The sequence below is a fragment of the Biomphalaria glabrata genome, chromosome 8 (assembly GCF_947242115.1).
Source record: "Biomphalaria glabrata chromosome 8, xgBioGlab47.1, whole genome shotgun sequence".
Taxonomy (NCBI): domain Eukaryota; kingdom Metazoa; phylum Mollusca; class Gastropoda; family Planorbidae; genus Biomphalaria; species Biomphalaria glabrata.
This window is the reverse complement of record NC_074718.1, coordinates 12,868,930-12,893,744: the sequence shown is the minus strand read 5'-3', so window position 1 is coordinate 12,893,744 and position 24,815 is coordinate 12,868,930. Positions and strand designations below refer to the sequence as shown.

General features: G+C 33.5%; 1 protein-coding gene across 11 annotated transcripts in view; it reads right to left on the bottom strand.

The window, feature by feature from the left end:
* Positions 1 to 765: 765 nt before the first annotated feature.
* The window catches only part of LOC106054634 (stromal interaction molecule 1-like), an 88,010-nt gene continuing 63,960 nt past the window's right edge, over positions 766 to 24,815 (bottom strand). For 7 of the 11 annotated variants that reach the window (XM_056039194.1, XM_056039195.1, XM_056039197.1 and 4 more), the window contains 12 exons: positions 23,680 to 23,854; positions 23,133 to 23,202; positions 21,641 to 21,694; positions 19,926 to 20,082; positions 19,619 to 19,779; positions 18,992 to 19,092; positions 18,697 to 18,839; positions 18,076 to 18,153; positions 16,434 to 16,505; positions 11,189 to 11,311; positions 6,676 to 6,919; positions 766 to 5,787 (listed from right to left, as the gene is read on the bottom strand). In XM_056039194.1, coding sequence (XP_055895169.1) covers positions 5,109 to 5,787; positions 6,676 to 6,919; positions 11,189 to 11,311; positions 16,434 to 16,505; positions 18,076 to 18,153; positions 18,697 to 18,839; positions 18,992 to 19,092; positions 19,619 to 19,779; positions 19,926 to 20,082; positions 21,641 to 21,694; positions 23,133 to 23,202; positions 23,680 to 23,854 — 2,057 coding nt within the window. In that variant the 3' untranslated portion in view covers positions 766 to 5,108. Of the gene's footprint in view, positions 5,788 to 6,675; positions 6,920 to 11,188; positions 11,312 to 16,433; positions 16,506 to 18,075; positions 18,154 to 18,696; positions 18,840 to 18,991; positions 19,093 to 19,618; positions 19,780 to 19,925; positions 20,083 to 21,640; positions 21,695 to 22,992; positions 23,011 to 23,132; positions 23,203 to 23,679; positions 23,855 to 24,815 lie in introns of all 11 variants that reach the window. The other 4 variants (XM_056039201.1, XM_056039204.1, XM_056039202.1 and 1 more) reach the window with 4 other exon arrangements.

The window sequence follows — 24,815 nt, the reverse complement described above, 5'->3', positions numbered from 1 at the left end:
ACAAGGAAAACTAAAATTACATGTAAAGTTAAGTTCCCCTTTCAGACCTTGCGATCTATAGGGCAGATGATGTAAATGACGTCTGTTTCTGTGGCCCATGGTTATCAAAGGTGTCATGTGGCCAGCATAATGACCAACCACCTTTACTTTTCCCCAACTAATGTCAGGTACCCATTAGAGCTGGGTGGACTGAGGTACCCTAAAAATCCCTTACCAGAATTTAAAACCGAGACTCTGCTTTGCCACTCAGCCTTCAAAATTATATATACCGGTATATATATATGTAGTCCTATTTTCCACAATCTTCTGGTATATATATATATGTAGTCCTATTTTCCACAATCTTCTGGTATATATATATATGTAGTCCTATTTTCCACAATCTTCTGGTATATATATATGTAGTCCTATTTTCCACAATCTTCTGGTATATATATATGTAGTCCTATTTTTCACAACCTTCTGGTATATATATGTGTAGTCCTATTTTCCACAATCTTCTGGTAGAGTCAAATATTGTCATCAAATTTCAGAGTTTTATCTCTTATTTTTTTGTTTGTAATAGTACCCTCTCCCCTCCATTAGTTTAGACTTGTATACTATAGCTGGATTTCTTTTAAAATATTCCCATTTGGACTGGCTCTCTTAAACTGGCGAGCTCTAACATGAAGCAAGCTTAACTTAAAACAATAACCATTGCTAAACAAGACCTACTTCACAATGTTGAAACTGAATCAATCAAATAAAAAGACATGACACTGTGAAGAAACTTTCTTTACTGTATTTTATTAGAAGATGGACATGGCTGTCAGCAGCTGAATTATCTCTATACATAAATCTAGTCATGGCACGGATCAGCCTCCCCATTTCACCCAACCCTATACATGTTGCTGTTATTTCTACTGGTGTAGTCCTTAAACAACAAACAAATCACATAATGATCTTAACAAATCTTGAAACATTTAAAACAGCTTTGAGATAGCATGAATAAAAAAACAGTTCATGTGAGCCATTAAAAAAAAAAAGAATACAAACAAACCGCAGACCTACTTTATAGTCATTTCCCCTCTAGTAACACCCAGAGTTTTAAGATTTTGTATATATGTCAGTGAAAATAGATTTCTAAAAATAAGAAATATGTCTTAGCAATTATCACAATATCATCTTGCTATAAATGGGAACAAAATGAGCCCCCATGTCTAGAGATGCTGATGTGCTGGCTTCAGGAGAACAATAAATCTATGTGCTGAAAGGGAATCAGAGTGTCAATGGTCAATACAATTGGAGCACAGAGATGCAGATTGTGGAACAAGCCAAATATGTGCAGATTTATTTCATGACAAGTCCTTAGACTTTAGACTAAAACATGTCATTTAAAAAAAATACAAAAAAACATTTATTTTTGTTATTGTTTTTCAACTCAAACAAACAAAAGTCTTAGAATTTGAAACAGAAAAACTTTCTAAAATAAATTTTTAAAAAAAGATGGGATTAAGTCCATGTATAAAAGAATCACACAACTATTGGGATGAAAATATTGATACATCTAGATCAAGGAACTTAAACCAGTGATGCCCAAACTAAAGCCTGAGGGCCATATCTGACCCTTGACACCATGCTACTTAGTCGTTTGAAAATTCTTTTCACACTCCGTCGAGACTCAGTTCCATTGGATTATAATTTTTTTTTATACAATAATGTAGCCTGTGACATACTTTTCAGATATTTCAATGGCCCCTGGGCTGAAAAAGTTAGGGGACTGTTGACTTAAAGATGGACATGTCATCAGGAAACTCATTCAAAACTGATTGACACTTACTGTACCTAATCAAATCACTAAAAACAAATATTAGCAAATAGTGAATGCACCAGAATGACAACTGAAACTCTGGTGATGTACATTGATACATTTAGTTTAGTCTGTATATTAGAAATTTACAAAGAGTATTTAGAGTATCTACCATATTTGATCTACTTTAACACTATCAAGTCATCAACCTATACTTTTAGTAATTAATTAATACAGATATCTAGTGATTTTTGTGTAACATCCCCCCCCCCAACCCTTTTTCTTATTTAGCAATCTACTTCCTGAATTTGGCAGAAGTTGAGGAAAGGGAGATAAGTAAATCACAACCAGTGTAAATTTAAAGCAACAAAAAAATAGGACAAATAAATGATAATGACAGCAGGCTGACAATGGAATCAAATTTAACATGGGAATAAAACCAGTGAATGTACATGATTGCATTGGTAGGAACAACAGGCTAGGATCAAAGAGTTCTTGGAACTTGTCCTTGAGGCCACACAATAAAGTTCAGGAATACAAAAAAATGTTGATTGAAATTTAAAAAAAAACAAGATCTACAGTGTATGTAAAAATAAGAAACAAACTAAAACAATACTAAAAGTTTAGAAAATATTGGATGTACATATTTGGAGCAGACATTATACACATTTACAAAATTACTTAATAGATTAAAAAGAAAATTGATTGAGAGAATAAATATATATAAATATATCAATAAAAGAATTGAACAGATAGGGAAATATGTGATCAGAAAAAAAAAACAAAGCCAAAAAGCAACTACAAGCTAATCAAATAGATGCCACTACAAGATTTGGGATAAACATTTATTTGTCTGCTTGTTTGAAGACAATGTTTAAATAGGATTAGAACACCTTCTCCTAGTATGAACCTATTGTAAGCCATTGGTTCAGACTGAGACAATGTCTACAACATTTATGTTATGGTTTTAGTTTCACTTAATTTGCATTTATTATAAAACAAGAAAATGTTATCTGCTGATGCATCACTGTGTGCAGAACAGGGGCGTAGCTAGGAATTCGCCATTATTTTGCATAATATTTAATGTAAAAAACAACAACACTCATTTGGGACCCTCCTCAAGTGGGGGCCTGGGGGAATTTTAAATACTCCCCCCAGCGACGCCTCTGGTAGAGAATATATCAAGTTCACCAGCATAAGCTGATGTCAGAGTTCAAAACTGAGGTAAGAACTGAGAAGTGTGATTAGGAAATATTTGCCAAAGAGAACTAGGGAGCCTAGCTATTGCCCAATGCTAAACGAAATAATTTAAAGTGACAGGCTTTTTGTTCCACAACGGCACTTAAAAAGCACCAACTTTTATTGAAACAATTTATTTAAAATTTGGGTAAAATATCTGAAACTTTGTATAGAATTTTAACAAATTAAAAAAGGAAAAAAATTTGACAACAAGAAAATGTTGCAAATAGAAGGAAAGGTCCATAAAAATATTTGATTTCTAAAATTGAAAGGAGAAAAGGATACTTACAAAAAAAAGTCATGTTTACTTTTTTTTTGTACAGAAGTATCTCATGTAAACGTAAGTATGACTGTACAGTCTCACAGTTTAATCATTTAAGCACAGTTCTAGGTTCAGTATAAAAATCCTAATTTCACTTAGATTACAACAAAACATTTTCAAAGACATCATGTGTTACGAAGGAATGACACAGGGAGGAATGCAAGGAAACAAAAAAACAGACACATCAGCTCTGAGAAACCAGCTCAGATCATTTCTAGTTCAAACTCTTTGTCATTTTTCAAACTAGTTCACTACAAAAGAAGACTATTAACAAATCTTCTTTGTGACATCAATTTTAGTGCTTTATTTAAAAATCAGAAAGAAAAAGAACAAAGCCAAAATTGTGTTTGACTTTCAAAAAAACCTGCAGAAAATATCACACAGCTAGTCTTTTTCACCAAATGTCATTGATGAAGTCATTACGATCAGACCATGAGTCAGACAAATTAATGCTTCTGTTGTCATTAGTTTTGGCATAAAAAAAAACAATTTTTTTTTTTAAAGATAATGTTATGAAAGCAACAAAAAGTTTTCAGATAATTTCTAAGCTACTCATTTCATTTCTAATGATCAAAATATGAATTCCTTTGGACTAGATTTGGGCCCTAAGGCCACAAGTAAAAAGAGCAAGGAAGTAGCCCAGCAGTAAGAGTCATAACTGAAACAGATGTCTAGGAAAACTGTCAAAAAACTACTATGGGAACAAACTACTTTCCCAGCCTAAAGGAACACAACTCTAACCGCTACACTGAGGTCCAGTTATGGGCACATGATTTTAAAATTTAAAAAAAAAAAGTCAATTAAATCACATGATCTGTGGCTAAAGTATCAATATTTTAAAATCAGATGCAAGATCAAGAAGAGATAAAAAAAATGATGAGATAAAACAAGCTTGAAGGAGAAGCTGACTATAATTACTGCCTTATATTGTTCTATTCTCAGGTGTCCAGACTGCCAAAGCGAAGTAGTTATCATTACAAACTGAGATCAATCAAATTTATAATTGCGAATCATCAAGTTAGAATCATTTCATTAAAATGTTGATATTATTTGCATGATAAGAGAACAGAAATAAACATTTGTTATTTTACTATTCTAACACACAAACAATAAAATATATATATATATATATAAATACAAAAAAAAACAAACAACACAATCAAAGGGACACAATCCTAAAAAAAAAAAAGCTGTGCTTGATATAAAAGTTTTGTCAGTGTTTAGTCTATATACAGACAGTAAAAATGTGAAGGAGAAATATCGCATTCACATTTACTTCTAACTTTATATTATGATACTTTGGAGTGTATATTTACAATTAGAACCAAAAAAAAAAAGAATATTTGAATATGGCTTGACATCACAGTTGGTTGGATTCAATAAAATCTGAGAAAAAGAGGATCTTGGATGTACCCAAACAGAGATTGAGATGAAAACAGATCTCCTACAGAGTGGCCACAAACAAATGTTTGACAAAAGGAAAGGAAGAACATTATATATAAACACTAGGTCAAGGGACATCTATTTAGAGACTGGAGTACTCTAACACAAGTGAACGTTAAATATTCAACAATATAAATCAGCACATTATAAAATATGTAACGTAAAAAATTATGCCGATGCTATAAAACTATAGCAACATTAGTAAAAAAACAAAACAAAACAAAAAAAACAAAGAAAAAATAAAAAAAAACAACAAAACAAAACGAAACACAGCGCATGTCAACAAAAACTAAAGCAAACTAACTGTAAGGCTATTTAGGAAGTTTTCACTTTGTGTTTCTGGAGAAACTTCGGCAAAAACTTTTTCTTTTTGCTCTGTCTCTTCTCACTGACAGGCTCTGGACCATCACTGACTGGGCTGCCTTCTTTGCCAAACAGAGAGTCTGTTTCCACGCTGCTGACATCCTGGTCAGGACTTCTATCGTTGAAAGATTTGGGGATAGACGACAGATTCAGGGTGCGGGGAAGAGAATCAAGACTGGTGGCATCTGAGTCCTCGAGGTGGTTATTCATGGTTAGCACATGCTGGGCGTTGACCACTTTAAGAGCTGGTCCGCCCGGTGTGGAAGTAACCAGCTGGTTATGGTTGAAAGAGTTAAGGTTGTTGTTCAGAATGTCTCGAGAGTCGCTGCGGACAATCTTAGGCTCAGAGGTTTCTTGACCTGGTGTTGTCGCGGGAGATGTCTGTGGCGTCAGGTGATTGCCTGATACGGAGCTGTACATTTTGAAAGAGGACTGGCCATTTCGAGGAATGGTGTTGCTGGCAAGAAGCTGACCAGATGAGTTGACCTTACTCAAGCTTGGAGAGACTGCAGGAGGGGAGGAGGTGCTTTGGCCTACATAGGGAGTATAAGAATGAGACTGAGTGAAACTAGGTCTGTTGGCAATGTGAGCCAAGGAGCCATTCGACTGCGACCTTTCATGTTGATATGGACTGAAAAAGGAAACCAAAAATTAAAATGAAATGAAATTTGATCTTACGAGCCAAAGAGTTCTAGTATCTCACAGAGTTCAATTAATATACTTTACAAAACCTAAAACCAATTTCAAGAATAAATTAAGCACATCCCTGACATTAGAAAAACTGGTGAGAAAGCATAAAAATAACATTGAAAGGTACAGATATCAGTAAATTTTTATTAACTATCTGGTCATTACAATTAAGCCTAAAAAAAAGGTTTAAGCAAAAAAATAATTTAAAAAGTAATTAAAAGGTAATTATCAGCTGTCATTTCATTAACTTTAAATAAATTGGTATGAATAAACAAAATAAAAAATCAATATGAATCTTGTACTAAGCAAACGGATTTCTGAACAAATAGGATAAATCATGTTGAAATAAGCCATCATTAATTTTATGAAAGCAAATATAAAAAAGTTCCCCTTTCAGACCTTGCAATCTATAGTCTGCTTCTTTGGCCAACACTTAAAATTGAGGGTGTCAAGTGGCCAACATAGAGACCAACCATCTTTACTTTCCCCAACCTATTAGAGTTTGGTGGACACAGGGGTTCCATAAAAATCCCAAAATTCAAAATCCCAGTCTTCACTGAGATTTGAACCCAAAAACCCAGGTTCAGAAACCAAGCGCTAAACCACTTAATGACCAAAGCAAATATATGTTTCATTAAATAAATAACAGTAAAAAGAAAATGTTGCGTTCTGTCTAATCTGAACTGCTTGTTCAAGTGGTATGCACTCCAGACAGTTGTCTTGATAGTTCAGGGTTAGGACAGAATAATCTTCAATCCTGAAGTCAGAAAGTAGCAATGCTAAGAACAATGTCAGTTTCATTCAGTCTTCTACTAGAGCAGCTCCTTACCTCTCCCCAAGGTGGAATGACACAGTGCTGGGGGAAGTGTTGAGGGAGACAACTGGAGGTGTTGGCACAAAGTCTTGCAGGTTGTTGTCCCTGCTGCCTCGTCTGGCCAGCATGGGGATACTGTGGCTGACAGAGGGCTGGGCTTTGCCAACGTGGGACAGCGAGCCAGTGCTCCCATCTTGAGTCTGCTGCTTCAGGAATGTGGAGGATTTACCAGACGGTGCCAAAGGGGCCCCTGTGTAACCTGAAGAGAAACAAATAATTACCATACTTTAGAAGAAAAAAAAAACAAAACATTTCCTTAAAATTCAGAACTCTCTTTTTAATAACTTAACAAAAGTGAATTTTTTTTTTTTTAGTTCTCAATTTCATTTCTTAGACATCTTTGCTGTGCTTATTTTCCTTTTCCATTAAAACTAATATCTTTACAAATGTTTTTATATAAATAGAAACAGAAAAAGAAAGAAAATAATCTAATTATTTTGCAACACTAAAATATGTTAGATATTGATGAAGCTATATTAAAATTTGAACCTAAATTTAAAATAATTAATTGGCAGAAAATACAATACATAATCTAATTACAAAGAATCTATTTTCCTGATAATAATTTGCGGTTTCTTATTTCTTTCTTTTGGTTTAAAAAAAAATGCATTTAGAGCAATTAATAATAAGCACTCATTGCAATTTAGGGAATATTTTTGTCAAAAGCTTAGAGCTAGCCCACTTTCTATACCTCTGGCACCTTGTGTATTATTGACATGATATTGGGTTACAAAACCCTAGAAATGCTCTAATAGTCTATTTAATGTATTAGTTGGTTGCAGACAAAAAAGATATAACTAGGTACTTTTACTTTGAGACTACGTAACTATTACATGCCAACTTTCAGAGCAAATGACTTAAGGGCAAAACAATTCTAGAGCCAGTTTTTTTCTAATGCTATCAAGAAAAAAAAACAACAACAGCTTTATAAATCTTTTAATGATGCTACTATTTTTAATCCAACAACATCATTTCTTTTATAAAAATTAATGTTTTTTAAAATTTTTGGTTTCAAAGATTTTTTATGTCACAAAAAAGTGCACGCCTGCTTGGCATGGAAAACACAGCAATGTTATTAGCATGTCAATGTAAGGCTGATGATGTGCATATCATTTTGTTAAATGGGCAGCTGCTTCAATTCATCAAATCAAATTTGAAAACAAAGAACAAGAAAACTTCCAACCCAAAAAACTGGAGTATTAAAACAGTGAAGTTAAGAGATCACACACTAAGTGACAGAAAATGCAAAATAAAAACTTTGTCAAAAGATATGAAATAAACATTTAAAACAACAAAAAAACTAGTGGAGTAAATGGATAGAAAATATAGAACACAAAATAAACATAAAATCTAGGCATAAAACAAAACAAATATTAAGCTATATACCATCTGCCATGTAGATCTCAAGGTCTGAATGGGGAACTTTACTTTTACTTTTTACAGGGCTAACATAATGAAAAGGAAAAAAGGAGAGCCGCTGGTCGTCCACTTCTAAGGTATACTGATGTATGCAAACACGACATGTAGTTCTTCAAAATCGACACTAACAGAAAAAGAGGCACTGGATAGATCCACATGAATAGTGAACGTGAAGGCAGGGTCCTAGACCCAGATGCCATACACAACAGTAGTAGAAAGAAGGGTGAAAGTGCAACAGCACCTGGTGATTACAGATGCCTAAACTGTGACCGCAGCTGTGTATCAAGGATTGGCCTCTTTAGTCACACCAGAAGTAGCAAAGAGAAAAGGATAGTCTCTTAGAACTAAAATGCCATGGAAAAGGAAAATAATTATGCCAGCTTTAAATTTGTATTCATACTTGCAAGTCAACCACTAGTTAACAGAATGCCATCAAACGATTCAGACATCTCACTAAGGTACACTAATGACTTTAGCTCTATACCCAGTTTTATTTTTTTTTTTCCCGTACTCATTTATCTTCAATGGTCCAAAATTTTACTGGTTTTCTAGTTGAACCCAAGGAATAGTTGTCTGTGCCTAATTTACAAACCCAGCACTTTCTTGCTTTTTATTGGATCCTATTGGCAGCTTTGTTAGCCGATTGTAGTGGCCTTAGTTTTATCTGTAGTTCAGACCTTAAAAATCCTTATTTTCATTTCAACCAGCAGGTGAACTGTATGATCTGATCACTTTTGCCAAACAATATAAAATCTATATTTCAGAGTGTACTTCAAAAGTATGGAAAAAAAAAGAAGAAAAGAAAATATCCACTCAAGAATAAATACAAAGTAGGTTCCTAGTTGCACAACTCTGATTTCCTAGCAAATAATTGAACATGAAGGTGACTTGACTATTCAAGAAAATCATAGTTAAAAAGAACGGGGCTTGATGGATGAGTGGTAAATTGAGAGGTCTTAGGTTTGAATCTTGGAGAACACTGGGAATTTCCAGATTTTTAGGATACCCACCAATTCTTATAGATACCTGACATTAGTTGGGGAGAATTAAGTCCTGCCGACATGACACTGTGGGCTATAGAAACAGATGACATTTACATCATCTGCCTTAAGGATGACAAGGTCTGAAAGCTAGAAAAAGGAGCCACCAGGAACAATTCTTGGTACCGAACATAAAAAAAAACAACCCAGAAACATAAGCTGCAGAAAGTATGGGAGCAAATGAGTTTAGTTGATGTCCATTTTACTAGATTTTAAAAGGTCATGAGATAGACTATGCAAAGAGTAAAAAAATATGAGTCTCTTATAATAGTAGTCTCTTATATAAAAAAAAAACAGCAAGAAAAAGTTTTGCTTAGAAGTGATGAAATTAAAAAAAAAATTTGGATTTTAAATGATGAAAAAAAAAAAGTAACTTTGATAAAGAAATTTTTTTTATATAAAAGTTGGCAGGTCTGTGTGAAATAAATCTGATAAAAAAGTCAACAATTTTAAGTGGAAAATACAAACAATGAAAGCAAGTAGAACTTTATAAGCTACTTTAAAACAATCTAGACAACATCAACAATGTGTATGGTGGCCAAGCTGTGTGGTACGTGTTTCAGATGGTTCAAACTTAGAATGTAAAAAAAAAAATTGTGCTAGGATGTAATGATGAATGACCTTCATTTCTGAAGGGATGTTTGAAAATGAAAAGTCAAGTTCACTTCTGCTGGCTTACATTGTAGCTGTGGTTATGATAAAAAAAAAAAGGTATGACCATGAAATGGAAGCCAGCAAGTTGAGAAGTTGGTTAAGTGTCACTAAATGTGCTTGAAGCATGCAAATATCAATACTGAATTCTGGGATATTGAACCAAACTCCATGCTAAATAGTTGACACATAAATTGTATTTTTATTTCTTTATCTTTAGATAGTGAAATATTTTATTCAATACCGTACATACTCATTTTAAAGCTTAAAATTTCAGTTCGAGGCATTAATTCAGTAGATTAGCTTTAATTTAACAGTAATAAAAAGCTTGTTAAAATGAAAAAAGGTTTCCAATTTTTGGATATACCGCGTACTACAATTGCATTGATGCGAGGACCTAAGGAATCTTTTTTAGGTGCGGAAAATGTTAATAAAAAAGACATTTGTAAAAAAAAAAATAATCAAAGTTTCTACTTGAAAGAAGGAACGTTACTTCATATGGCTGCAGGTTGGATTTACTGATTAAGAATACATTTTAATGTAGCGATAGAGAGTGGAGTCAATTCAACCATGTAATAGTAGCATTATAGGTTAAAATCTATTCAGCAGGAGTAAAAACAAGGGTCTGCAGCAACATTTACTCAAAAATAACAAATCTTTGTTTTAATTTGTTTTTTCTTTAAAAAAGAATTCCAAAGTGAGCTTATAATTTCCACACTGCTGTTTAGATTTACCTGCCCAAAATGTGTGTGTGTGTTTGTGGGCTGGGGTGGGAGAAGCTATTAAACAAAAAAGCTTTAAAGCAAGTATATACGGTAATTTTCGAATTAACATTAATTAGTATTTTAAGAACTTTATAGATAAAAGATATTTAAATCAAAATTATGTAAACCTTTAAAAAATGTAATTGAATGCAAATTTACAATCGCCTATGCAGTTAAATTAACATTTATATGAACATTAATTTTACATTTTTTTGTAATTTTCTTATTTCAAACAAAGGAGAATAAACTGACAACCAAACTGAGCAGGCAAGCAAAACAAAAATTTCAGGCAATGCTGCAGGCCACCTGGAAACAAAGAGGTATTTGTTGGATACAATCTTTTACTAATGCATGCCAACTCTTAAGAGAGCAACTAGAGAAACTATAAATGAACAACAACAACAACACAGTGAAAAGTCTAATTAAATCAAACAGTCTAACAGTAACATTTTATCTTCTAGTGGGGGAACACAAACTAAACAAAAAAACAAAAAACAAAAAAAAAAAAAACTCAAAGTCACCCATACGGGAACCATAAAATAAATTTGGAATAAAACAGCAAAATGAAAGAAGGGAAAGATAACCAGTTCTTGCCATTTGTTGCGACTTTATTTCGCATCCAGTTGTTCAGCCGGCTGCGTCTGGCCCAGGCAAATATCTGCTGGCGCTGTCTCTCCGGAATCTGGTTATAAATATTTTCGGTCTCGTTGTTCTCATCTGTCCGATGTGTTAATCAGAGGACAAAGTGCAGCGTGGGACAGAATGGAATGGGACAACGTACAAAAAAAAATGTAAAAAAAAAATAAAAAAATGGGACAGATTAGTAAATTTAAATATCGGTAAAACAATATAAAAATTATATCTACACTAAAGGAATCAGTGTTTCTGTGCATGCTTTGAGTTAGTGAATTGGTTTATTTTAGACATTATACTAAGTGAAAACCCTACTGCCCAAGTTAAAAATCCGTTTAATAAAACATTTCTTGAATGGATAATATTATAAATAGATTAAGTTAAACCCTGAAGCCTTTAAAAGAAACAATTCTTAAACAATATTATTAACAGATTAAGTTTAAACCCATTAGACAAGGATTAGATTATGTCTAAGTTTAAACCAGAGCATATAATCAAGTAAAAACTTCTAGTTATAGTTCCATCATTTACAGCAATGTAAAACTCTAAGAAAAGTTTATAAGCTAGTCATTAATTTATTTTCAATAAGCACAATGTTAAAGTTTTGATGACACTAGTGCTATTTTTGGGCATCTTTGCTAGGTTCACATTGTGGGTATCACAACTTAATAAGACTGATCCACTACAGTAAGATAATACTTGAGCACATTTGAATGTAGAATGTAGAGTGTCTGATACAAACTAGAAAGTGAACTGATGTAGCAGTCTGAGGTCAGAGTGAGAAAATGGGAGAAAAGTCTTTGGAAAATGTCAAGGGGAGATAAGTGTAAAGGGTGATTATAAAATGAAAGAAGATGCTATTAGAGAGAGAGGGAAAAAAAAAAGTGAGTGGATAAATTGTTAACATCTTTAGATCTACAACTTTTAAAAGATTTGAAGAAGAAGATGACACATTTTTGATCATAATTTATTGAACTATCTATCTATACATATTGCATCACAAAATATAGGTATTTAAACTAAAAAATCAATAATTACACAAATCAATAATCAATCTGAAATCCTCACTGCAGGGAATACTATAACACCTTAAATTTTACATTGTCATACGTATGAAGTCAATTAAAGTCAATAGTCACATCTAAAATTTTAGAATGTTAATTATTTTAAAGTCAATTAAAAGGCTCAATACATTTTCATTTCTATTGAAAAGATTTTCTGTAAGTTGTAAGTGAAGTGATTTAAAAAAAAATAAAATTTCTGAACATATTGATCAAAGATCTAAGTACTTTAATGCATTTAGTACAAAGAGAAAGAAAAATATTTGCTTGGTTCAACGCTAGCAAGAGATATAAGTGACGTTTGATTTTTGTTTGATATCTAGTAGATAACAACACAATCACAGCAGTGAAATCAAGTGTTAAGTGTTATATCCAATATTTGTCACACCAGAGCTACTTTAGTATTATACTTGGATCCAATATTTGTAACACCAGAGCTACTTTAGTATTATACTTGGATCCAATATTTGTAACACCAGAGCTGCTTTAGTATTATACTTGGATCCAATATTTGTAACACCAGAGCTACTTTAGTATTATACTTGGATCCAATATTTGTAACACCAGAGCTACTTTAGTATTATACTTGGATCCAATATTTGTAACACCAGAGCTACTTTAGTATTATACTTGGATCCAATATTTGTAACACCAGAGCTACTTTAGTATTATAATTGGATCCAATATTTGTAACACCAGAGCTACTTTAGTATTATACTTGGATCCAATATTTGTAACACCAGAGCTACTTTAGTATTATACTTGGATCCAATATTTGTAACACCAGAGCTACTTTAGTATTATACTTGGATCCAATATTTGTAACACCAGAGCTACTTTAGTATTATACTTGGATCCAATATTTGTAACACCACTAGACTGCAGAAGAACAAAAGCAGACATACAAAATTAAAAGCCTGGCCAATTGTCCAATTTTTTAGTGACTGAAGTATTTGGTGTGCACCACAGACTAGAAAGTAACTAGAAGTGTTAATTATTAAAGTGAATACACAAAAAAAAATGTTAAAAGTTGTGTTCTTTATTTATTGGGATTTTGGTTTGCTTGCCATTCTTGAGCCTGCAAGGAAAAAACGAAACAAAAAAAGATACAAGTTATGAGAGAGAGAGAGAGGGGGGAGAGACATGAGTTTTACAACCTGGCAAAAACATGGTGCTGGAAACATTTGTCCAGTTGTGGAAAAAACAAACTGTAAGCCAAACCTAAAGCATGCATTCATTTGAGAGATTGTGAACTGGCAAGTCAAATGTGATAGTCTTTAAAACAACTAAAAAAAAAAAATCACAGCATTAATGCAGACAAAGAAATGACACAAAATAATTCTCTCTGTAACAACAAATCAAGAATTCGTTCTATGAAATGTGTGTACAATAAAATGCTGTAAACATTGAATACAATATGAAACAGAAAAGACAGTATTAATTTTGGTCCTAGACGCACAGACTATAATAACAGATTAACAAAACTCTTTAAAACATTTGTGGGTATTTACTTTTAAGCTTTGATTCAAAACTGCGAAAGCAAAGTGAAAGTATTTGAAATGCAACAATTAGCCAAACGTCTTAGAAACTTACAATTATTCACATCAATGACAACCGAATAATATCAAAACATATAAAAGGGGAGTTTACATACTCGGCAATCACTAAATGTGTTCATTCTTTTTATTTTATTTCAACCCACATCCTAAGAATATGAAGAGGTAAAATTAAAACAATCCACAGCGTCAAACTACAACCAGGAATCCTGCGGATATTTTTTGGATATTTTGGCACATCAGCACAATTGAGGCCATGTCGTGCCCTAAATGTTTTAATCCCAAGATACTAAACTAAATGAAATGATATTCAATGTACTTTTCACAGATCCTCAAATCTATTGCTTCTTTTTTGTTTCACTCACTCAAGGACTTATTTATTGTAAGCATTTTCACTTGCTGAACTCAACTGTGGTCATTTAGTTAAAAAAAAACAACAGTTTGTACAGATCACTGCTAATAGTTCAACTCTGCACTCATTTTTTTAGTGCTATAATACAGAGGGTAAAGTCAAATTTATGAAACGTTTTCTTGAAGTTTTGTCACAACAGAGGTTAAAGACTAGACAGGGAAAAATTGCCTAGACATTTTTTTTAAACCAGTCTCATACCTATAATGATAAACATTGTAAACGGCTGCTCAAGAACAATATCAACTAAATTAATTCCAATATATTTATGAAAGCTGATTACAATTTCTATTATTATTAATGAGGGCGTTAGCTACAACTAGCCTTATGAAAAATATACATCAGGCTAATTTAATTGTTAGAAGTAATTTAATAATTATTTAATTGTTTTATAAAAAAAGGGCTACACTACCTGGCCACAAGTTTGAGAAAATGTTAATGTATTAAATGGCTATCATTTAAGCCAGCAATCTAAAAGATCGAGGTATATGGAAATCAATTAGTGTTAACATCTGATACAAAAAAAGCAACAATCAATATTCTAGTCAAAGCCAAGCCAAAGCAAGGGACACCACTGCACAGCATGAAGTATAACAAAAAAAGAATCTTTGAACATTTTAGAAAGCACATAGGACAACTAATTCAATATAGGACAACTAATTCAATATTGGACAACTAATGTAATACATGACAACTATTTGACTAGAGTAACACCTTTAGTAAAATCACTAAATTTAGAAAGCCTTCAGGACAGAAGACTCAAAAGTAAAGTAGCAATTATACATTAAACACTGAACCATAATCTTCAAATACAAAAACAAAATTTAATAAAATAATAAGAAAGACACAAAGATAAAGGCACATTCCTCGTCCCATATGCTAGGACAAATTTGTACAAATGCTCCTTCTTCCCTAGTGCTATTAGAGCATGGAATGGGTTGCCTGAGCTAGCCAGGAAAACCAGTGACTTGGCAGAATTGAAGTCATTGGTTAATATGCATGACTGAATGCATGACGCGTAGGACGTAATCATCTTTTTTTTAAAGTAACGTCTGTATTATTATATAAGATAAACTAATTTAATATTGGACAACTAACAACTAATTTAATATTTAGTCAAGAAAGATGAAATAAAAAATAGAATGAAAAAAAAGTAAACAAAAGATTCACAATGGAATTTCATCTCAGGTGAAAATATATTTCAAGACTTCAGAATAGAACAACAAAATAAGAATTTGGACTATTCATTTCTTCTGTTTTGCAGAGATGACAAACAGAACTCTTAGTGTAAATGTTTTTTTTAGTCAACATTACAAACTGAATGGGCTTGTAGACCAAAGATAAAAAGTCAGTAGTAGGACAGAGACTGTTCGACTTTAATGGAAATGGAAGCACCAAGTGGAAGTTTAGAATCTAAAGCCTAGGTAAATTTTTAACTTTTCAATTAGCTAAAAGCAATATAGATTCAATTTCCTATTATAGTGCTTACAGTATTTGGTCCAATGGGGCTATATGATAAATCTAAATAGAGAAATTAAATTCTAAGTTTTTTAGGGGGGTTCATTTGGTGTTGAATATCTTGCATTTGTCTTTTACCTGCATTGTACAAATTATATTAATAAATGTGTAAACTTTCATCCTTCATACAAAAACCTAGTATAATAATTCCTAAAAAACCTCCCCAAATATTACTTACTAAAAAAAACCTCCCCCAAAACCTAGAATATTAATTACTAATTTAATTACCATTGAGACTGTAAGTGAAGAAAATATCCAATATCTAAGCTATTTCAAATTAATATCTTATAATCTCCCTTTCCCCAGCTATTTCTGTGAGGACATGCACAATTTGTTTAGTTTTTTTTTTGGTCAAAATTAAACATCTATGTAAAACAAAATCACTGCATCTCAAAGTAAAGAACCAGCTCATAAAACTTCAAGAATTTATAATGTCGAAATGACAATCTTTTTTATTTACTTAAGAAAAAAAAACATACAATAAACTACACACAAAAAAACAAAAACTTCCTAGAAACAACCCAGAACGCAGACTAGGCTCATGCTGCTATGCAGTGGTGACACTGAGTTACAAAAGTCTAGCTAGTAATCTATGTGACACACAGTGCATGACTAGGTACAAAAACAATACTCATTATGGTGTGGGCGGGTCTGCGGATTACCTGCCGACAGAGCTCGAGGACGGGAACACGCTGTGTTGGCATTTTGTAAAGTCTGTAGCGTGCTTAGAAAGGCTAGAAAGGTACAAGTTAAAATGAAAGACATGAACACTTGGAGTTTTTAACTTATGGAATACTGGGAGCTAAACTTATACCATACTGAGAGCTAGAGGTAGCAAAAAGAACAGAGGTGAATATTATTTTGGCTTACATTATTTTATTTATTAAAAAAAATATAAATCACTTTTCTATTGATGAAAAACATATTTGTGTTATTTCCTTTAACCTTTAAAAAAAACAAAAAAAAAAACCAACTTAATTTAGTTGACAGTTATAATTAATATTTTATCTTGAAGATAAACTTACAAACATGACTAGGTCTGAATTTTTACAAATATATAATTAAAATCAGTATACAGAGGTTTGGCTAGGCCTTTGGTGAAAGACGAGGATCTCTGATTAACCCAATAACTAAAATTCTATGACTTTTTACATTTTTTTAAAGAAGTTACCAAAATCAACAAATTTTTTGGAGACAAAAAAAAAATATATATTTTGGCTTTGTCCTAGCAAAACCACTCTAACACTTGATCTAAACAGATACAAACTGATGAAATAAAAACACTCAGATTAAAACAAAAGGTGACAACCCAGAGATGAATACTAGTGATAAACTCAAAGGAGACAACCTATACGTACATTACGATCATCTTGTTTATCTACCACTCAAGGAAAACGTCCTATATTTACATACATGTGAATGGTTTCTATCTACATACATGGATAAAGAGAAATATATACCTTGGCATGAGGGAAGCATTATGCACACACACTACCTAAATACTGTTCAGCCTGAATTAATAGCAGTGTAGAGATACAAGTCACTGGCGCTCTGACACCATCAAGTTAATGTCATTGCATGCAGAAATTATGACAGTTGACCACAACGCTAAATACATCTAAACACCTCAACCCAAATCAATCGCACAAAAAAATAAATAATTGAAATATATGCTGAGCAAGCACAAAATGAACAAGAGTTTATGTTTGTCACACAAACTCAACATTATTTTTTCAATAGATTATAAATTTACTCTAACAATTATTGTATTCCTCTAAGAAACATTGGAAAAAATTATCAATTAGAAAATATTGTCTAGCTATCATTTACCATCTGTGGTGGTTACTGAGTTCAGAATAAAAAAAGTTCAATTAAAAAAAAAAAAGGATCTGTCAATATTGAAAAGAAATGTTGTCAAAGTACAAAACTGTCCAAACATTTGTTTTGGAAAATTGATATCATTATTGAATACTTTTGGGAATTAACTGTACCATACATGAACTCTGCATACAAATTACTTTTGCATTGACATATTTACCTCAACCACATGCACATTCAGACACGACATTCTTGCTGTAGGTCAACTTAGTACTTGGTGACAAAAGACAGACAGAATAATGACCAAAAGTATGAAATGAATCTGATCAAACAAAAAAAAACTGCTGGGTCGTGACAATGAATGAAGATGTCAAGATATAATGTATGAAGATGTCAAAATATAATGTATGAAGATGTCAAAATATAATGTATGAAGATATAAACAGCGTAGGTAAAAGTTGTAATGTGAGAAAGAAAAGTCTGTACCTGTTGGAGGTAGGTCTTCATCTGCTTCATCAATAGATACAGGAGCCAGCAGTGAGCCAGGTAGTCTTGTACTTAAATCTGGTGGAGAACAGGAAAACATCATGTGTAGATAACTCTTTGACTTTATAAGTTCACATTTAAGCTTCTGAACCTAAAGCTCTCAGGTTCAAACCTCAGTGAAGATTGGGATTTTGAATTTCAGGAGTTTTAGGATGCCCCCAAGTTCACCTACTCTAATGGGTATCTAACTATTGGAGAGAGTTGGTCATTGTGCTGGCCACAAGACACCCATGTTAAATGTTGACCATAGATCAGCTCTAAAGATCACAAGAGGTACTATCCTAGGTTTTCTTTTGCTATTAAATTAAACTATTGTAATTATAATTAAGAGTCTATTAGCTTTATATCATTAGTGAAGACAGGTGCAGAAGATGGAAAGAAAACTTAAATAAACCACCAGCAGACAACGGCTTTGTCTGCGCGAGATGCGGGAAAATATGCAGGTCGCAACTGGGTCTGCATAGTCATGTGAATCACTGCACTCATTCTTAATCTTCAGAATTGAAGACATAGCCATTATTAGCTTTCCAAATTTAGGAAAATTGTGTTTAATTGACTTACTGCCTCCAGGATCACGTCCTAAAGCTTGTCTTAGAGCTAAAAGTCCAGGGTTACTTATCACAGAGAACCCACACAGAAGCTCGATGGTGTGCCACCTATGGAGCCTCTCTTGTAAGTCTTGTTTCACCTCTTCAAGAGCAGCCCTAAACAAGAAACAGAATAGGTGGCGCTACAGTCAACAAAGACACACTAGGATGGCCAGCAAGTATCATGTACCATTGTAAAAATTATCTTATATTACAAACTAGCAATGTAATAGAATTTGTATTTAAGCAATGACAACGACAAACCTTACCTGGCATCAAGTATGCTCTGATCTATGTCATCTAATGAGTTGCTGTGAGCCATACGCAAGGAACCGAAAAATGCCTTGTTCCTTTTCTTGATTTTATCACACTGTTGGAAAACAAAATAAATAGAACATGAACATTTTGTGATTCTTAGTTCAAATCAGGGATAAAGATAATTTATCAACACACACTTTGCTTAGGGATTAAAAAATACATACCACAAAATGAAAAGTGTCTCTAGACTGCCCAATAAACCAAGTTGAATACATATAGTATTGAATATCAAAAGGAAAGTAAAGGCAGAAAGTGAGTTCTAGAAGAGAATTATAGTTACAGTGAACTGAGTCATCTCCAAATGAACTCACACAACACATTTTCAGAAGCACTTGAGCCAAAGCTTTAAAAACTAAGTCCAGCTTTCAATTATTTACATAATACAAGAGAAGAGTGCAAGTCATTGAAGGTCAATCTCAAGCCTTGTCCATCTATTTCTGTCATCTCCTAAAGCTATAACATTACTAATAGAGAGTGGGGAGTCAGATAGCAGAAGGTGGTGCAGTGTACACATGTATACCAACATAAACCTTACATAAAGTACAGTTCCAAAGAATATCAAGACCTGATCACCCTACCCCATCTCTAGCAAGCATTAACTGCCTCTCTGCAGCCTGCCTCTTGGCATTGTAATGGATCTGTTCCAGTTCATGGGTCAGCTGAAGCCAAGCCTGAAGTTCACCAGGTACTGACCACTGACTCTCCAGCTGTTGCTGAATTTCCAGCCTGTTTTCTGCCTCTGTCAAGAAACGAAAAAAAAGTAACATTATAACCAATGAATAAAAGAAAGAAGCACAATAATCTGTCACCCATACATGGCCCAGCATGTATCCATTTAGGTTTATCATAACATTTCAACGTGTAATAAGATGAAAATAGTCCAACCTGTCAGGGCCTCCCTAAGAGAAGCTAACTCTTCCTCTGCTTGTTGGAGCTTTCTCTCCCCTTCTTTCCTTCGCAGAATTGAACCCTCCCTGCTCAGGCTGACTGGAGACTTCTCTCCAGTCGCAACTTGGGGGATTTTTAAACGAATGGAGTTTTGCTGAGGAAAGACAGTGTCATTTTAAAAATCAAAAGTCCATGACACAGTGGCCTGGGAAGAAAATCACAAACATGTCAGTAGAACACTAAACTATAATCTAATTGTACACACCTGAAAATGATACAATTATAAAGTAATACATTTACACTGAGACCAAAGAGCGAATATGTAATTACATTGATATCTTCCCCCCAATAATTTGAAGAAAAAAAAAAGTATCTATTTGTTGAAAAAAAAAATACATAAAATTACAATGTATTACTTTTTTTTTTTAAATAAAAAAAAAATCAAATATGAAACCAAAGAATTATGTAGTGAGGACAGTAGCTTATAAATTGGATTGGGGGGGGGGGGGGGGGTTGATAACCAAAGAAAGACTTAGTGGAATTCAGGGCTTGTCATGCTAAGTGATGAAGCCATTAGATGAAAAGCACTACAAAAACTTAATAAGTCAAGAAAACTTAAGACTTGTATTTGAGGTGTGAAGAGAAAGTGTGATGAAAAAAACAACAAAAAAAACAATCTAAGGTGTAAAGGTTGTGGGCTGGGAGGAAACAACTAACACCAGTGGAATGTGACCTTTTTTTTAATCATGGAGAAATATCTGGAAAACTAATACCAACATTGACTGTAGTGGACATACACTGAACATACACTATACTGAGTAAATGTTATTGATAATGATTTTAGTCTTGATCAGTTCAAGAAAGAAAGGGGGTGGGGGGTGGGGAGGGGGAGGGGATATTCTAAACCCATAATGCTAATGTTTTGTGTTTTTAAATAAATGTGTTCCTAAAAGTAAAGTGACAGTAATGATGCCTCTTGCTCCAATAATGTTTTGTAGGATCTAGGGTTAGATGGACTTATGTAGACTAACAGATGTGTATTCAAAAATAAAATTTAAAAAGAGCTTATGAATGTTGCCAATCGAATCAACTAACTAAATTAACCATATCACTTTGTTTTTAATAACTTGAACTGCTAATTGCTCTCTATACAAACAAAAACAAACAATACTAACAAAAACATAAGCTGGCAGCTACCAGAAAAAATATGAAAAGCAAAAGAGTGTGCAGTATGAAACATAAAGCTGTGATAGATGGAATTTCGCATTTTTTTTTTAAATAACAAAAAAAAAACAACTAAATAAAAAAAAAGATTGAATGTAATTGATCAACACTTTTGAAAGGTCTGAGCTACAAAGTGATTCTTTGGAAGTTCTTTTGATATTCTGTTACAGGTTTCGGATGTTCCTTCAGAATTGAAGATAATACATCCTCACACAGGCAGAAGACTGTGGTTGGAAGGGTTAGAACCCTGGACTATCAAGATAACAGTCCAGAGCACATACCACATGACCAGGCAGCCATCTAGCTTGTTATCTTTGATCATAAAAGAATCACTCTGTATTTGATAATAACTTAATGTATACAGCGACTGTTAACAAATATGATGTAGTCTCAAAGTGCTATGAGAATGTAACAGCAGTCATAAACCAAAAAATTGAACTTAAGTTTGCAGAACAAGAAAACTTTAACTGACACAAACTTGACCTTACGTCAAATAGATTGATATGCCTCCTCAAACAGGAGCGCATGTTGCCCAGACTTTGCTTTAATATGTAGAAGCAAGATGGCAGTAAACACATTCATAAATTTTAATGTAAAGGGAAAATATCTCAGAAAGGGCAAGAGGGGGGACCAGTTGATGTGACTTTCAGGACTACGTGACTGCTCTTAGACTGTAAAGGGAACTTACAAACATTACAATGCACTAATGATTTCTTCATTGCCTATTTTTAAAAAATTTTCTTAATTAACTCTTTGACTCCATAAGGACGCTCCCATCGCTGACTTTACTCAGCCACAAAGCTTGATCAACGCTGGCAAAGTTGGCGTTTTAAAAGTTGTTGTTTTTCTCCCCTATACGTTTGTAACTACTTAAAACATTATCTTGAATTGTTTCCCTTTGCTAAACATCCGGAATTTTCCTTCTTATTTGAAAGAGTGGGGTCTTAAAAAAGCTCTATTTTCTTTAGATTTATGTTCTGGATGATAGTGATAGGGGATAATGAGCTCAGAACATTCATTTTATGTGTTTTTAAATGGTTAAAAAGGGCTTGCATTTCTTTTTAATTCTATATTTAATATATCATTTTCTAATCACAAAAAACTATAAAAGTTTAATCAAAGCATTTTTTTTAAACTCGGAAAGGCAAAAAAACAACATTAATTCGCCGAAGTGTGGAATATCATTCCGGAGTCAAAGAGTTAAATATTTGAGTGAATGGGTACAAAATGTGAAGCTTCAGTGTAACTTTAATAATACTGGAGAGGGGGGGGGGGAAGTACCCTTTCAGACCATGTGATCTCTGGGGTAGATGATGTAAAGATCATCTGTTTCTGTGGCCCATAGTTAATGAGGGTATCATGTGGCCAGCAAAATGACCAACCATATTTACTTTTCCTTAACTAACTTCAGGTACCTAAAAATACTGAAATTCAAAATCTTAGTCTTCACTGAGATTCGAACCTGAAACTCTTGGTTCAGAAGCTAAGTGCTTTTCCATTCGGCCACCCCCCCCCAACACAGGGGAAACAATGACTATATTATTCAGAAATTAAATTTAAAGTTTGCTGTTAAAGCATACACCAATCCTCAAGACTTTGAACTCAAATGAAAAATTAAAAGATCAATTGCAAGTCTGATGGTATATAATTTGAATTATAGTTAAAAAAAAAAAAACTACAAAAAAAAGTGAAAGACACTTTATTGACTAGTGTAGATCTTGAGGGAGAATCAAAGGGAGAAAACCTACAATGTAGCTTTAGCAAAGATGTCATTCTAAAAGAGCACAGAGATCAAAAGATGTAAGCAAGAGAAAGAAGGAAACATGCTCATCCAATTTACCCAGTTTCTTTCTTCAGGCTGCAGGTCAGAGACAAAAATAATGACATTATGTTATCAGTGTGTATAGGACATTTCATAAACATTACTTAGGAATTCTAACCTCACCCTCTCCAACTAATTCTTAGCCATTCTTCACTTACCCGTAAAATTCTCAGCTCTTCTGACTTATCATGTGGCATGGAAATTTGATTTTTCTCTGCATCTGCAAGCCTGGTGGGAAAAAAAAGTAAGCGTAAATGTAATAAGGTCAACAGTTCAATTAAAAAAAAAATTATCTAAAACAAAACATAGACACTAATGTTTAGAATAAAAGAAGGAAATTCAAAATAGTGAAATTATTGACCTGTTAGTGTTTTCTTGAAGCGGGTGGGGGTGTGTGGGGTGTGCATAGTGTTTGTGAGGGGAGGGGGTATAGGTTGTGTTTTGATTGTACTTATAAATCCAAGCTGGTCGATTGTTTAGGGTGCAATAGAGAGCATTAAAATAAACAGAAAACTTTACAGAACTAGAACTCAAAGCTACATTCAACCCAGAAAGAACTAAACAACCAAGTCAGGTGAATATCACTTGTTTTATACAGTTTCCTGTCAAGTGGTCAGCATAGTGACCAACTACTTTTAGTGCTCCCTAGAATTCTCAACATTTTATGCTAAAGGAAGTGGTGAATATGAATGATGACAGACTCACTCTTTACTGAGCTTCTTCAAGGCATCTTCAGCTTTCTGCAAAGACTCCAAATCCTTCATCATCTTCTTGACCTGTGTCTGTGAGTAGCGGTGGTGTAGGCAAGCAAACCAGCAGCCTCCTATGGCAATGATCAAGGAGGAGATAAGGAGAAGGTCTTTGGCATAGCTGTGGACTCCTGAAATAGAGGACACACATTCAATAGGTTCAGTCTATTATTGGAACAGAGTGAACGGCTGGAAGTGGGAAGAGAGGTGGGAATCTGAAACAAGTAGCAAGGTCTCAGGAGGCTAAGAATTGTACTGGCCACACAATAAACTGGTGAGATTTGGATCTCAATGAATTGTGTTGAACAAATCAGAACAAATCTATTGTACAGGAAACATATCTGAAATGTATCTGATGTACAAATATTTGACTTGAGTGATGCTTTTCAAAGATGATAATTATTATTATTTTTGTTGTAGAGGCCAGCTTTAAAGTCTTTTTCTCCAGATGTTTCATTGAAAACTTCAGCAAATATTAGTACAATTAATTGTTGGGAGTAGGATTACTTAACCCTAAAAGCTAATGTTGTAGAGGGCAAGAGAGACAACTAAAGCCAATAAATCAGGAGGATAATTGGCTGCCATGTAGTCCCACCCTGAAATACCACAGAAAATGAATCACCCAAGTGTCATCTTTTGCTCCATATGGTGAAAGGTCATTTACTGGAATGTGACCAACAGTCAGTCACATGATAACATTTACAGGACGTTATTGTTTAGTCCTTGATATAGTCAGTGGACAAACAGTCACAGGTCAAGATCATGGGCACACAAGTGACCATTTCACCTTATCAGATTGTAGTTGAGGTTATTTAATTAAAGTGGCCAAAATCCTAGTCACTGTGAGTTACAGACAAATATTAAAACAATAATTTCCATTTTTATTTGTACTATTTTTAATGAACAAAATATGTATAAACAAGATGAATGTCAAACACTGAATGGTTCTAAATATTGGAATGTTAATGAAACTTTGGCCCAGTGATACACTGATGTGACTAGTCTTTGGGAGACACATCCCAAACACCAGAATGATAGAGGAAATATTGAACTGAACACCAATAACAAATATTAAAACAAAATTCTTTCAAT